Source organism: Microtus oregoni, unplaced genomic scaffold (genome assembly GCF_018167655.1).
Source record: "Microtus oregoni isolate MIOR12 unplaced genomic scaffold, Mior012 000005F_ref0000423, whole genome shotgun sequence".
In the NCBI taxonomy this organism is placed as follows: Eukaryota; Metazoa; Chordata; class Mammalia; order Rodentia; family Cricetidae; genus Microtus; species Microtus oregoni.
The window spans coordinates 50,057,347-50,072,586 of NW_024543064.1; the positions used below are offsets into that span (position 1 = coordinate 50,057,347).

Here is a 15,240-nt window from a genome sequence, read left to right on the forward strand (position 1 = left end):
GAATCCAGTGTGATTTTTGCTGAGCCTCTGTCCTAACTCTAGTGAGCCTGTGGCTGTCGAGCACAGAGGCCTAATCCCCTGTGGATCAACACTCATTCCTACTGTAAGCCCCACCCATTAAGAACTACCTAGTGTAAATTCCTATAATCAACCCCCCCTCTGTTTTCTTCTTATAACTCAACACCACATGCTGAAACTTCACACTGAAACACTGAACCAATACTGCAACGTGATTCAAAACAGTCAGAGACACAGGATATATCTGAAAATATTATGATTATAAAATTTTAACACAGTGTCTAAACTTTTAAAAGTGTGATGGACATTATGGGACTTCCTATCAGCCTGAGACACTGTACATAATATGACAGGAATGGTACTAAACAATTGCTATCAAGTAAAACAAAAAATACAGTAGACTTTAGGAATAGAAGGGGAAGCTTAACATAGTCTGTCTATGATTACAGTATCTAAGGGGGTTGAGTAGATACTTTGTAAAGTATTCAATTATGAAGTTGCATGTTTAGCTACATTTTCTATTACATTTTACATGGATGTCTATTTTCAATATATTCTTTCTCCCAAATTTTAGGTTTATAATAATGCATAAAAATGTTTGTTCTTTTAAACATGTTTTTTGTTAATTTGGGGGGAGAAAGGTGTGTGCCTCAGCACATGTGTGGAGGTCTGAGGACAACTTGTGGATCTCACCTTTCTTCTTTCACCTTGTAGGCTCCAGGATTGGATTTAGGTCAGGTGTGGTGTTAAGTGCCACAACTGAGCCATTCTGCTAACCCCAGTGTTTGTTTTTTGAAAATGCCTTACATCTTCTGTCATTTAAATTGACAATGTAAGACTAAATGAAAAATTTAAGTTAAAAATACTAATTAAACAGAAGGAAGCTGGTAGGGCATACCAGTGATTACAGAGGTGTGGGGGGCATGTATTTAATTTGTAACTTTAGCTGAGTGAGTGGGGACAAGCTTGTGTCTTTATATTAACTTTAACATACAAAAAAAATCACTGAAAAGGCAAATAAATTTAGCAAATACCTTGGGTGCTTCAAGGATTATAGATGAATGTATGTCATCAACAGCTTCTGAAGGCTCATTGTTGTCTTCATTGTTGTTTGAATGTAAAATAAAACAACTTCCTTCCTTCTCACCTTCCTGAAAATAACAACCAATTTATGATCAAGAAAATTCTTCAGTTTTAACTTCTCTTCAATAGTTCTCATCCAGTGCAATCACTCAACAAAGTCTATGCAAATATGAACAAAGCAAACTTTCACCCACAATGGAAAGTCTATGAACCTTAGGCCAAAACTGATCAACTTTAAGTATTCTTTAAGGAAAAACTAGTCACCAAGGAAAAGGCTTTGCAGATAGAGCTATGACGTGATCTCTGTGCATAGGCTTAGGGACTTACCACTAACGTGCTAGTCATTAACAGACACTCTATGAGAGGGCGCCTTTCTGCTGAGGAAAGGGCTCAATCAGCACTAGTCACTCTATAGCTTCAAGTCCAGAATCTGACGCCAGAGCCCGTGTTCTCAATTACCACTCCATGTAATCCTCAGCAAGGTGGGAGTGGGGTAAAGAGGCCTCGTGGTGCACAGCCTTAGAACCACAAAGAAAGCTCTACAGCCAAGGGTTCCAGGTCAGTGTGGGGTCTGCCTAGTGCCAAAGACACAGTATAATTTTTAAAGCCGATTCATTGATTTTTGAATCTAGTATATTTGAAATAAGCAAAAGAAAAGATAAATTGCTATCACAGATAACATGACAATATATCATTGTAGTTTTATGAGGATAGTTATTTTACGGCTAAATAGAATGAAAGTCATTCTGGCCTGCTACGTATCTACAGTCTTGTTGCTCCAGCCTGGCTTTGGCTATTCTTACTTTCATTCCTCCTGCCTCTGCACAGGCATATATCACCATGCCCTGTCTATCTGGAACACTCTACCATCCCAGTCACTTTCCCTTCATCTTGGCCTCCCTTCCCTAACTACCCTGGCAGCCTCAGACTCTGAGGAAGTTCCAGCTCATGGTGAGGCTGCGAACCCTCTCAAGCAGTGCCCTCTCTCAGCTGGAAGTAGCACAGTAGGCACACTCTGTGGTAAGAAGTTCTGTGTTTTCACACTGCCTCAGCCTTCCTAAAGCTGCTGAAAAGGGAAGGTTAGGTTACATGTAGTTAGGTTAAACTAGCAAATAATTATCAGAGAAAATATAGACAAAATATTTGCTACAACCTAAAAAGATGAAACTTATAAAAATATTAATGTTTTCCCTCCTTAATTTATCCAAAATCACCCTGAGTTCTTCATCTTACCATCTGTTGTCTATGGCAGTACATTTCACATATGAAAATGTCAAGCACTTAGTTAGTCATATACTAGACTCAATTCTCAAAGATTTAAAGTAACTGACAGGTGTTAGATCCAGACATTCTGGTGTATAATATAGGAAGAACAAGAAAATGTAATGATGGGAGGGTATGTGCATAGGAGGGCCCTGGGATCAATCACCAGCAACAAAAATGTAGAAAGCAGTCCAAAGGCAACATAGCAGGTTCCTAATGCAAAAACATTTAGTGCAATACATTGTTCACTACACACACACACACACACACAAATATAACTGCCACTATCTATCAAACCAGTGAGGTGCCTGAACTATTATCATGTTGCATGCTAATATATTTCACATATTACAAGAATTTTAGAATCATGAAAAGACCTTAGTCTTGCTCATTCTATTAAACATTTTTATAAAAGACTCAAAGAATATTTGATTCTTTTTAGTCTACTTAATCACCATCTGTGAAATGAAATATTCGGCATCAGAAGCATGTAGATGAGCCACTGGGAGGAAGACTGTGAAGAATTCAATGGTCTCCATCTCAACGTCTCCCAGTGGACTCTTACGAGGCTTATGAGCCTTTGCATCTGGAACGCACTGGGTTATTCAGTGAAAAGCTAGGATGGGCTTCCTGAGACTCATCTGACAACCTACCACAACCAAATGATTGTTCAGATAGTGCACACAAACTAAACAGGAAATCATAACAACAAGATTTCATAGTGCTGTAGCTAAGGAGGAACACAAGGCTTGAAACTGCCCCCCCCCCCCCGTTCATATTTTCACCCCATCCATTACTAATCACAAAACTTTAGAAAAGTTAGTCAACTCTCTGTGTCTCCACTGGCTCATCTGTAATGAGAATGACAAGAGGAGGACTCTAATATATATGATAGGCTTAAAATATGTGGTGATATATAGTAAATGCTCATTTAAAACTAGATGAAAATAATCAAGTATTTGTTTTACACTGAGAACCTCAACAACAAAATGTTAAGGAACCAACAGTCAAGAACAGTAACATGACATAGCACATCAAACCGTAAGATGACGTCAAGACAGTCTGACTACAGAACAATTATCAGTACTAGGGGTCACCAGACATGCTGATGACTGATGGTGACAGGAACATATAAAAACGTCTCTGCTGGGCAGTGGTGGCGCACGCCTTCAATCCCAGCACTCAGGAGGCAGAGGCAGGCGGATCTCTGTGAGGCTGAGACCAGCCTAGTCTACAAGAGCTAGTTCCAGGACAGGCTCCAAAGCCACAGAGAAACCCTGACTCGAAAAAGAAATCCCATACCAAAATAATAATAATACGGTTTTCAGTTCATTGTACCTAACATCATTCTAAAATAGTAGTTCCTAACCTATGGGCTGAGTCCCATCTGGGGTCGAAGGACCCTTTCACATATCAGTTATCTGGCATGTCAGATATTTCCATTGTGATTCAGGACTGCAGCACGACTACAGGTGTGGAGCAGCGACAAAATAATTGTGGTTGGTGGCGACAACATGCATGCAATTGTGTTAAATGGTCACAGCATTGGGAAGGTTGAGAACCACTGCTCTAAAATTAAAATGCAAAATTATTTATTTTCATTTACATATAAGGAATATGAATAGAACTTAGGAGTCGGTTTTAAAAACCTGAAGGTACTATGGTAATACAAGTGGCAGAACCAAGGTTAGACACGCCAGCAGTGAGCAATAACTAACTGTCACAGCTGATGACATTGCCTTTATTCCTGAAACTTGTCATGTTGTAAGTCAAGGACATTAAGAAACTTGTGACTGCTTACTGCTCTTTCAGAACAAGAGTTTGATTTCCAGAGCCCACATAGGGTGGTTTACAATCACCTCTAACTATAGCTCCAGGGATTCTGATGCCCTCTTCTGGCCTCTGTGGGCACTGCACTCACATGCAAAACCATACACCTGTACACTTAAATGAAATAAATCTGAGTTTTAAAAAAATTAAAAAAGAAAAAGAAAAGAAACTTGCATAGAAGCAGAGACTGTGCATTTGTTTCCTGGCTGAGAAGACCCAAATAATCACACAGAAATTATATTAATTACAACACTGTTTGGCCAAAAACTAGGGCGTATTTCTAGCTAGCTCTTATATCTTAAATTAACCCATTTCTATTATTTTGTGGAGCAAAATTATTCAGGTCTAGGTGACCGGAAACGAACAAGGAGTCTCTGTTTAAACTTGCATGAGGTCACACACATAGGAAGCAATGTGAGACAGATTTCGCATCCAGGTACATCTGCTTCCCCTAGTCCATGTTCTTTACTGTACTAGTTTTATATCCCTTATTATTCAAACCTTATAGTTGAGAAATATTTGTCTTCCAGATTCATGTTGCTAACTACTGCACTGTTATCACTTCTTATATTAACTGAATTCAAAACTTACCACCAAAGGCTTACAGATGCCAAGGTGCACAGCACCTGGGGGCACAGCCTTCAACACTTCGACAGCCTCAGCAAGTGTGGCATTGTCCAAAGAGAACTCATTGACAGAGACAAGGCGATCTCCTGGTAAAAGTTCTCCGCTTCTTTCTGCTACACCATCTGCTACCAAGGACCGAATCACAATCACTGAGCGTGTGGGATCCAAGGGGTCCTAGAAATTAAATAAAAGAAAGTCAGGTCCCTGAAAATAACTATGCAGGTTTAAGAAAGCTTACCTTTAACAAATCTGATTTGTTATCTCATGGGGCCAGCACTCTGCTGACACTCTATAGAGGTTTAAATCAATGAAAACATTACTCTATATATCCTATAACATCAGCTTATATCAAAGTGAAGATATAAACTTACCAGTTTCATCTGCATGTCTGTGTGCTCAATACATGTAAATTTGTCCTTTAAACATTTGGTGATTGACCACAAGAGATCTGGGAACACTTAGGAAAGATTCTCTGACACTCTCTAGCCATAATTATATTGTGGAACAAATCCATGGCTATCTATGACTCCCCTTGGTCTATATGTAGGCTCTAAGAGGAGAATAAAGTGGGAAAGAACACTCCATCATTCAACTGAGCAAATACGACATCCTTTGAGAAAGCCACGTAAGCTCAGGAGGAGGAGGAGGAGGAGAAGGAGAAAAAGGAGGAGGGGGAGGGAGAGGAGGAGGGGGAGAGGGAGAAAGAGGGGGAGGAAGAGGAGGAAAAAGAAAAAAAGAGGCAGAGAGAGAGAGAGAGAGAGAGAGATCATTTAAAAAGTGTATTTAGGAGTTGGAGAGATGATTCAGCAGCTAAGAGCACTTCCAAAATCACAGGAACAGGGTTTTGAAGCACAGTACATACATAGCAAGTTGAATGTCGCTGAAAATACCTATAACCCCAATTCCAAGTGGGGCAGATACACGAGGATTTCTGGGTTTTCCTGACTTAGTCCAAGATTCAAGGAAAGGCCTGTCTCAAAGAAAAAGGCAAGAGTGACAGAGAAGGGCACTTGGCACCTTCTTCTGGCGTCTGAAGCATGCACAGGTGTGTGTTCCTTACCGACACATACACTCATATGACACAGACCCACACATACAAAAATGAATAAATCTTCAGTGGCAAAGTGCTTGCCTGGTATGAGATTAGCTTCAACACAATCAGCAACACACATACATGTATGTGCTTACAGTATATATTTTAAAATAATCAAAATTATGACTAAGCTTAATGGCCTTATAGGAATGATTCCTATATACATGAAGGGAATTCATGAACAAGCCAACATGAAGGTTTCTCATCCAGTGGGAGAAGCCTGTACTGCTTTATTTGAGCACAGAAGATAGCAGACTTACCAATGCTTCTGCCTGAGGAAATACTACTCTGTAGAACTATTAATCTGGAACTCAAAGTAATCCTCCTGCCTCAGTTCACTGATTGCTATGATTACAGGTGTGAGTCACCATACCCAGCTTACTGTGAATTTGACAGATGACAGAAAGTGATGCTGAGAAAGCTAAGGAAATTGGAAACCACTGGCTGCTGTTTAGGGGTAGAGTCAGACTTCAGCCAAGCAGTCCTTCCTTCTGCCCACCAATCTCTGCTGTTTCCTCTGTATCGTGATAACTGTCAGGAAGAACTCTGAATGAAGGAATGCCACCCTGCTGATATCCTACTGCCCAGTAGAGCTCTGTTAGTCTTGCTGGAGTGGGTATATGATGTGGCACTGTTGCCAAGCCTTCTTTATTAACCAGCCACAGAATATTTGCATTTACCATTCTACACAGGTCACGACAGCAGAACAGGATTCTACTGCTGATGCTGCTACTGGATTCTTTCTGAGAGAAGAAGGAGAAGGGACCGCCAGATATTGTGGTACAACTGTAACCCTGAATTAACAGAGTAAAAATCTGCCAAAATGCAGGCTGAATCTGAGGAGTGCTACTAGAACTTTTGAAGATTTCTGGTTATTTTCCACATCTTGGTGCTTTAGACAGTAACATCCTTTTCAAAGCGCTGAATGGAATTATAACAAAGTACACATATTGACATCAAAAAAGGTTACATAGCTAAATCTTTAAACAAAGTTTTCAAACACAATTCTTACTGTTTTGTTCCTCAACTGACCTTGCCTGTCTGAAGTGACCAGACCCTTGGAATAATCTAGTATTCAATACTACATATTCAGCAAGAGAACTAAAATAAAAAACAAAAGCCAAGGGATTTTGAGTAAGGTATGTAATGTTAAACTATACTTACACTGACAATTTCAAGTAGAGGGAGCTATTGTATAGGAAGAGAGCAGAGGTACTCAGAAAACCCGGTGTATCCACAAGCAATCAAAGCAGCCATAGGAAAGAGTTGTCCACTTTGCCACCAGCTACCATGAATCACAACGTGCTTTCATTTTGAAATATGAAACCATTACATTTTAAGTTTGACACACTAATAAATAAGCTATACAATTATGTCCTTCATTTGGGAAGTCAGTTTTTGATAAAAGGCTTTTTTATTGGGAGGGGAGGGGACAACCTGAAATGCACAGAGGAAGCTGCCGTTGCTGCCTACTAATGAGCACTAAACACTACTGGAAAGACTCTAACAGGAAAATATACAAAAAGTAAATGATTTTTCTAAGTTCGTGTGGATACGCGACATCATTTCATATATCGCTGAATCAGAAACTTGAAAAGGTGAATGAGCATGTTCCAACTGTACCTGACAGATACAATTTTTAGAAAGACTATCATTATATAATAAGGAAGATTCTTTGGGAAACCATTAAAATAGTTCTGCTATGAAAAGATAATGAGTTTTATTTATTACAGAAAAGTCATGTGAGTACTTGTTTACAAGGAACATTGTCTTCTTTAGAACACAAATGAGGGCCAGGTGCACTTGATTACTAAAATGTATTCAGGCTTGGTGTCCTAGTTATTCAAAATATCTTACCCCTTTTTCCTGGAGGTCAGAATCCAAAAATTGCTCCTTTGTGTCTTATAGAAATATTAAGTGAATGTGCACACACACACATGCATGCACGCATGCACGAACACACCACCGTGAAGATTCTCATCATGTCTAATTGCCACTGTGCTTCTAGGGATAATGTTCCTTACTGTGTGGTTTCCCACATCCTATCACGAGCAGGTGATTTCTGCATGACCATCAAGGCAGCAGCTGCTCTTGCCTACTGGGACGGCTGCGTTGTGAGGCTTTACTGCATAAAAAGTGCTCAAGCATCATCCTGACCCAAGCTGCTTCTCTACATGTCCTGAAAACAATTCATAATATCCTAAAGGTGCTATATCAAAACACGTAAAGATGGTATAAATATTTCTGAAGATTGCCACTGAAATGTAGGGCCCTGCAAGCATACTTTAACATCCTTATCATCACCTTTCACCACTGTGTGTGTGTGTGTGTGTGTGTGTGTGTGTGTGTGTGAGAGAGAGAGAGAGAGAGAGAGAGAGAGAGAGAGAGAGAGAGAATATCAGCAGACAACTTGCTGGAGTTGGTTCCTCCTTCTTGGGTCATCATGCTGAGCAGCATGTGCCTTTACCCACTGGTCATCTCTCATGTCTCCCCTTTTGATAAAGAAAACTGTGAGATGTTGCCTTAGAGCAAACAGCCAAGAGAGGGCACTAAAGTCCAACCACAGAGTGCAAGAAACACTTGTCTTGGTTAGGAAATCTCTCCTCTTTATTCAAAACTGTTGTGCCATTATAACTTCTATAGCATGTGGCCCCTATGTTTATTTTAATTCAACCATTTATGGAAAGGATGTTTCAGGGGAGGATTAAAGCTTTTTAAAAGACAGGGCTGTAATCAACTAAGAACAGCAGATGCTTGGGGTACACCACACAAAGCCAGCAGAGGAGTGTGCATTCCACACTCACCACTCAGCTAAGCAGCACTGGTCAGCCAGCTCTGTCTCACAAGCCAATTAAGCCACCTGCGTGAAGAAAGGTCATCGAGGAAATTTTAAAACTCTTCAGGTGATGCTAGGGTTTGGCATTTATTATAAATACTGGATTTTGCAATGCTTGGGAAATCCAACCCTGACTGGTAACAGCACATGTGCAAACATGCACTTGCTCTCCTGCCCTTGTCCTGAGATACACTTCACAAGTCAACCTATTATCTTCTGTCTCTTCTCTCAGCTCACCCCTCTCCTCTGCTACCCCACTGTCCTGTTTAGCCTTACACTATTTCCTGACTGGATAGATGTTACCATCTGACACCATGCCTACAGTCTCTACTTTTGTCCTTATCTGAACATTTTCTATAGAAAGAATGAAACCTTAAAAAATAAAAATGTCTGTAAAAGTCAGAGGTCAGGAAGGACCAGACTTATAGCAAGAATTCTAATTGGTGTTAATAATAAAAAATTGGAGTTAGATAACAGGGTAAATGCTAAAAGATCAGAGAAGTAAAGGAGCAAGACCCACTAACCTCTACCAAATTCTCAGACCAAAGGGGGCAAGAGCCTCTCTCCATGAATTCTCAGACTAGATGCCTTGAGATCCTGTCTCCACCCACCTTATATTCCTCTCTCCACCCAGCTATATTCCTTCCTGTTTCCACCGCTTTAGAGCCTGTCCTGGAACTAGCTCTTGTAGACCAGGCTGGTCTCGAACTCACAGAGATCCGCCTGCCTCTGTCTCCCAAGTGCTGGGATTAAAGGCATGAACCAACACCCCTTGGCTCCATTTCTCTTTGGCACTGGGTCAATCTAGTTCTAGATCTAGCCCAGAGTGACCTTGAACTCACAGAGATCTACGTGCCTCTGTCTCCAAAATGCTGGGATCAAAGGGCAGGTCTCCACTGCCTGGCCTCTAAGGCTAACTAGTGGCAGTGGCTCCTTCCACACTGAGATCCTCAGACAAGCTGTATTTGTTGGAGCACAAACAACACATCACCAACCTGACTGAACCAATGTCTTCTGCACTCGTGGGCTCACAGACAAGACCAGTTACCATTCAAGCACAGAGAAAGGAGGGGCTCACATGCTCCCACCCATACCAAAGAAACTACTGACTGCTGATGACTTCTAGGAAGAAAAGCCAGTTTTCTTTAAGGGTAAGGATGCCAGGGGATAGCCACACACTCATTAGTATGGGCAGCACAATTGAACTTGATACATCATTAAAAAGAAAGAAACTGAGGCAATAAATACATAGGTAGAAAGGATCTGGGAGAAATTAGAGGTAAGACTGTGCAGTGAGTATGATCAAAACATACTGTATGAATTTTAAACATAATAGGGTTATGTTTAAAAATAAAAACCTAAAATGTTAAAATAAAAATATTATCATAATCCTTCCTCTGCTTAATGTAATGACACCACTTTAAAACAAATCTTTAGGATTACATCCAGAGAAATACCTGTATCTACCACACCTGTCAGAACTACTGAAACTTGCAACATGGTATAAGCTTCTTCCTGATCACTACCACTCACCCAGTCTTTGCCAGGGTTTCATCCAATGACACACCTTCCCAATTCCTCAGAAACTGAAATATTTAGTGAGGTCAATTTTAGCACTTCTCGTAGTACATTTTCCATGCTATATTTATTTTCAAAGCATATAAATTTATATTAAATATGTATTTTAATACTATAGAGTTACTTAGGCGCAACAATTAAATGTACTCAGAGTATTCTGTGTTGCCCTATTAAAAGATTTCTGTAATTTTACTATAATCATTATAACTGCCTTATTAAAAACAAAAGGAAAAAGTGAGCCAAGAACCGCCACTCATCACCTGTTTTGTGACTGATGTTACCCTACAAGTAGCCGGTGTCTCGTTCCTATCACCATGCCTTCCCTGCCGTGATGGGCAGTGAACCTTGACCTGTAAGCCAGTCTAAATCCCTGCTTTTCTTTCTTATATTGCATCTTGTTAGGTATTTGGTCACAGTAATGAGAAAAGCAAATGTTAATCAAGCTGCTAAGAGAGTAGGAAAATACAGTAATACACCATTAGAACAGAGAGTACAGCACAGTGTCATAATGTTCAAAAGAATACCGAAATAAGGGGCCAGTGAGATGGCTCGGCAAGTAAAAGCACTTACTGACATCCCTAAAATTCCAAATTTGATGCCCAGAACCAATATGGTGAAGGGATAGAACTAAAAGAAGAGAACCAACTTCTATAAGCTGTCATATGATCTCCACATACAGACCACGGCATGTGAACATGAAAGCATATGCAAACACAAACATGCTTAACCAATCAATCAATCAATCAATTAATCAATAAGCAGGCAAATTCAGCATTTAAGAGCAGAAACTGCTATTGCAGAGGACCTAAGTTCAGTTCCCAACACTAACATCCATTAGCTCACAACAACATGTAACTCCAGCTCAAGGGACTCGATGCCCTCCTCTGACCTCTGCAGGCACCTGCGTTCACGTGCACACAGACACACATGCACATGATTCTTAAAGTGAAAATAAAATCTAAAAGAAAAAGTAGAAGAAAGAGTATATCTGCTAGCTTGCTGTTTTTCTCCTGAGGGCCAACTATAATGTCTGCTACATACAAGACACTGACTATCAAAACATAGTCCTTGCTGGGCTATAAACATACCCAAAGCATGCAATTCCCTATCATATATAAATAACCACAACTGCCCATACTTCCCCAGTTCTACCAGTCCAGAAGGTCTTACTGGTTTGAACTTGTTTAATTTGCACCCCATTGCAAAGTGGGTACTGTTATTACCTGCACTTCCTAAATGAAAAAAATGAAGAAAGATTTCATCAAGGCAAATAGTCGGCAAATGACAGAGTCAGAATTTAAGCAGGTAAATTCCAGTGTATGTGTTTTAGCCACTAAATTTCTTCCTAGCCTAAAATAAACTTTTCCTAAGTGAACAAAAGTTGAAAGAACACAGACGCGGCAGGAGATACGTTATCACCTCTCTGTGTAAAGCTGAATCCTTTACATATATCATGCTTGGTTGTTAGTGGTTTATATTTCAAGACCCAGACGATGATACCAGATAGTACAGAAAGTATAACATGTCTCCAGACAGCTTAACTCAGCCACTTCTTTGCCAAATTTTAATTTACATTTAGTTTCTCAAGAATTCAATCATTTGGTGAGCTTAAGAACACATTTACAGCAATAGAAGTGAACATATGACAGTCATTATGTCCAAATGAAGGGGATTCCAAGTTTCTGAACTGCCTATAAAACGCATTATATGAACGTTTGTGTCCATTCCAAAAGATCAAAGCCCCAGATTCCATGTAAACTAAAGCAGAGCACAGCACATCACCTGGAGCGAGGAGGAGGCTCCCCCAAACACAGACATGCACAGGATGAGCAGACCGCATGCTTTCCCAAAATCTAGATGAGAAATACAACAAAGTAGCCCTGGCAAAACTAGCAGAGAACATGAAGTGGGGATGTGGCATAGAGAGAACACACAGCCAGCCTGGTCTACAGAGCAAGTTCCGGGACAGGCTCCAAAGCCACAGATGATGATAACAGGGGTAGAAGAGAGTATCTCCATGTTTTGCAGCACTAACCCCCAAAAGAAAATAAAAAGCAAGGTGTGACAGTTTATTAATAATCGTAATATAAAAGCTTCTGCAGGTGTTTTTATTTAATCTATTCTGTATCAATACTCAAAGCACTGACAGGTTAGAGATTCAGAACCACACAAAAGGATGATCAACAGCTAGTCTCCAAAACTGGACAATTTTATTTCAGGTAAAAATTTATTCATAAGGCTCTCAGCCTTTGATAGCTTTTTAAGATGTTTATCTTATATATATATATGAGTGCTTTGCCTGAATGTATGTCTGCACCACATGTGTGCCCGGTGACCATAGAAGCTAGAGGAGGGCATCAGACCCCTAGAACTGAAGTTACAGATGGTTGTAAGCAGTCAAAAGTGGGACCTGGACCCTCTCTAACAGCAGCAACTACTGAGCAATCTCCCATCACATCTGAGAGTGTTTTAAATTGTATTTTATTTTTATTCCTGTTAGTGTCCGTGTGCGTGTGCACACGCATGACACACCATGCATGTGGAGGTCAGGGGACAATTTGTAGGAGTTTATTCTCTCTTTCCACCACATGGATCCTAGTGATTGAAACTCAGATCTTCAGCTGATGACAATGCCTTTACCTGATGAGCTATCTTGAAGGCCCCTTTGATAACCTTGACACTCATTGACAACTGAGTATGTTAAGGTATGTAACTGGACTACTATTACTCACATGAAGGAGAACATGGGTACTTGTATGCCACAGTTTTGGGTTGCATGATACAGCAGCTTACTATGGCAAACCTATTCTCCACTTGGAGTACAGAGTCTTTTACAGAGGATGTAGGCTTTACAAGACCAGACTCACAGAACACTGCCAGACAACACTGAATTAGAAAGCCATTTACAAATAGAAAACAAAACAAATAAAAAACCCCAAAAACCTAGGAACCAAGGAAGCCAAAGCTGCAGCATAATTATGATGGAATTAGCTTTGAAGCTTATTCTACACACACCTCCTTATTTAGGTATAAGAATATACATTTGAAAGATATTTTTTTTAAAGTATTTATTTATTTATTATGTATACAACATTCCTTCCATGCCTGCCTGCATGCCAGAAGAGGGCACCAGATCTCATTATAGATGGTTGTGAGTCACCATGTGGTTGCTGGGAATTGAACTCAGGACCTTTGGAAGAGCAGGCAATGCTCTTAACCTCTGAGCCATCTCTCCAGCCCTTGAAAGATAATTTTAAAGACTGTGTACATACACTAACTTCTGCACAATAAGTATGTAGTATTTCGCTAGGTAGTGGTGGCGCACACCTTTAATCCCAACACTTGGGAGGTAAAGAAAGGTGGATCTGGATCTCTGTGAGTTCGAGGCCAGCCTGTTCTACAAAGTGAATTCCAGGACAACCAGGGCTGTTATGCAGAAAAACTGTTTTGAAAAATAAAATAAAATAAAAAAATGTAGTATTTCATAAGGGGTCATTCTAAATAAAAAGCAACCAAACCAAACTAGAAAACAATCAAGATGTCAAACTGTAACTTCTTAAATGTAATATAGCAATGTTATTAATTGAACTAAGGAATATCAAGTTAGATGCTAACTCAATTAATGGTTAGGTAAATTTTCAAATGATTATCCCAAAAAATTTGACAAAATGGGCATAAGAAGAAACTACTAGGTTTAAAAGATAGACAACTGACTATTTCATTCTGGAGGTGTACAAATGGAAGGATCTAGTACAAGAAGAGGCTGAAATGAGGTACCCACTGAGCTGTGCAAGCCTTAGGGACAGGTACACTGGGATGTAGCAATTCTGACACACAGCTAGTGTAAATTGTGATTTCCACTGAGAACGAAGTCACTCAAAGTAGGAATCTGAGATTTTAAAATGGAGAAAAGATGAGAATGGAAAAAACAAAGATGACAGCTAACCCTCTAGTAGTAGGGATGAGTATGGATTTTAAGTCATAGTTTTGAGCCCTAGCTTGGGCCACACCTGGCTATGTACAAGTATCTTCGTTTCTTTTCTGAGTCAGTTTCCCCAAATGTGAAATGAGCAACTAGATGGATCCATGAGCCATAATCTGTCTCCTCACAACTCTAAAATCCTATATCTAAATGACAGTACTGAGTATAATTTATACAAGTTTCAAAACTACTACTATCCACCCCCCCAAAAAATAGGGAGGCAGGATGTGGTATATACCTATAATGCTATCACTTAGAAAAGCTAAGACAAGGGGATTATGAGTCCAAGGCCAGCCTTGATTACATAAATAATTCCAGACCAGTCTGAGCTTCATATTATCAGCAAGCTATTTTCGTGTGTGTGTGTGTGTGTGTGTGTGTGTGTGTGTGTGTAGCTAAATACACTGCATTGACAGTGGAAAGCTGTATACTGTGGTCACAAAATGTGTGTAACACATTTTCACTTAACTAGTGAAATCTCTAAAACTCATAGATAGTCTGCTGATTATATAAACCTAAGTTCCTGAGTATTCTATTACTCAAGAAAGGTAAGCAAACAAAATATATATGACAGCATGTGTCCTCCTACATAAAACTAATTTTCTTAAAATTACTTTTATTTTTTGAAATTAAAATATAATTACATCATTTCTCCCTTTCTCCCTTCCTACAGTCCCTCCCATAATAACCTTCCTCCTTTCTCTCTCAAATTCAGAACCTTTTTTTAAGTTGTTGATTCTCTGTCTCTCTCTCTCTTCATTCCTTAGTTGCCTGTATTTCTTTAAGGTTGGGCCCCAGGAGATTTCTAATTTCCATGTTAGCATGTCTTATAAGTATCATCCTTGTAAAGGTTATGTTTAGGCAGCCACAAAACCAATCTTTAAATGCCTTTCTCCCTACTTGCCATGTTAAGACAATAATTAAAAGGTA

The 15,240-nt window shown here is 39.7% G+C and overlaps 1 protein-coding gene across 6 annotated transcripts in view; it reads right to left on the reverse strand.

Annotated features, from left to right (window-relative positions):
- The window catches only part of Patj (PATJ crumbs cell polarity complex component), a 307,480-nt gene that overhangs the window by 199,591 nt on the left and 92,649 nt on the right, over nt 1-15,240 (reverse strand). For all 6 annotated transcript variants that reach the window (XM_041651469.1, XM_041651475.1, XM_041651470.1 and 3 more), the window contains 2 exons: nt 4,786-4,995; nt 1,053-1,169 (listed from right to left, as the gene is read on the reverse strand). In XM_041651469.1, the coding sequence (XP_041507403.1) occupies nt 1,053-1,169; nt 4,786-4,995 (327 nt within the window). The remainder of the gene's footprint in view (nt 1-1,052; nt 1,170-4,785; nt 4,996-15,240) is intronic.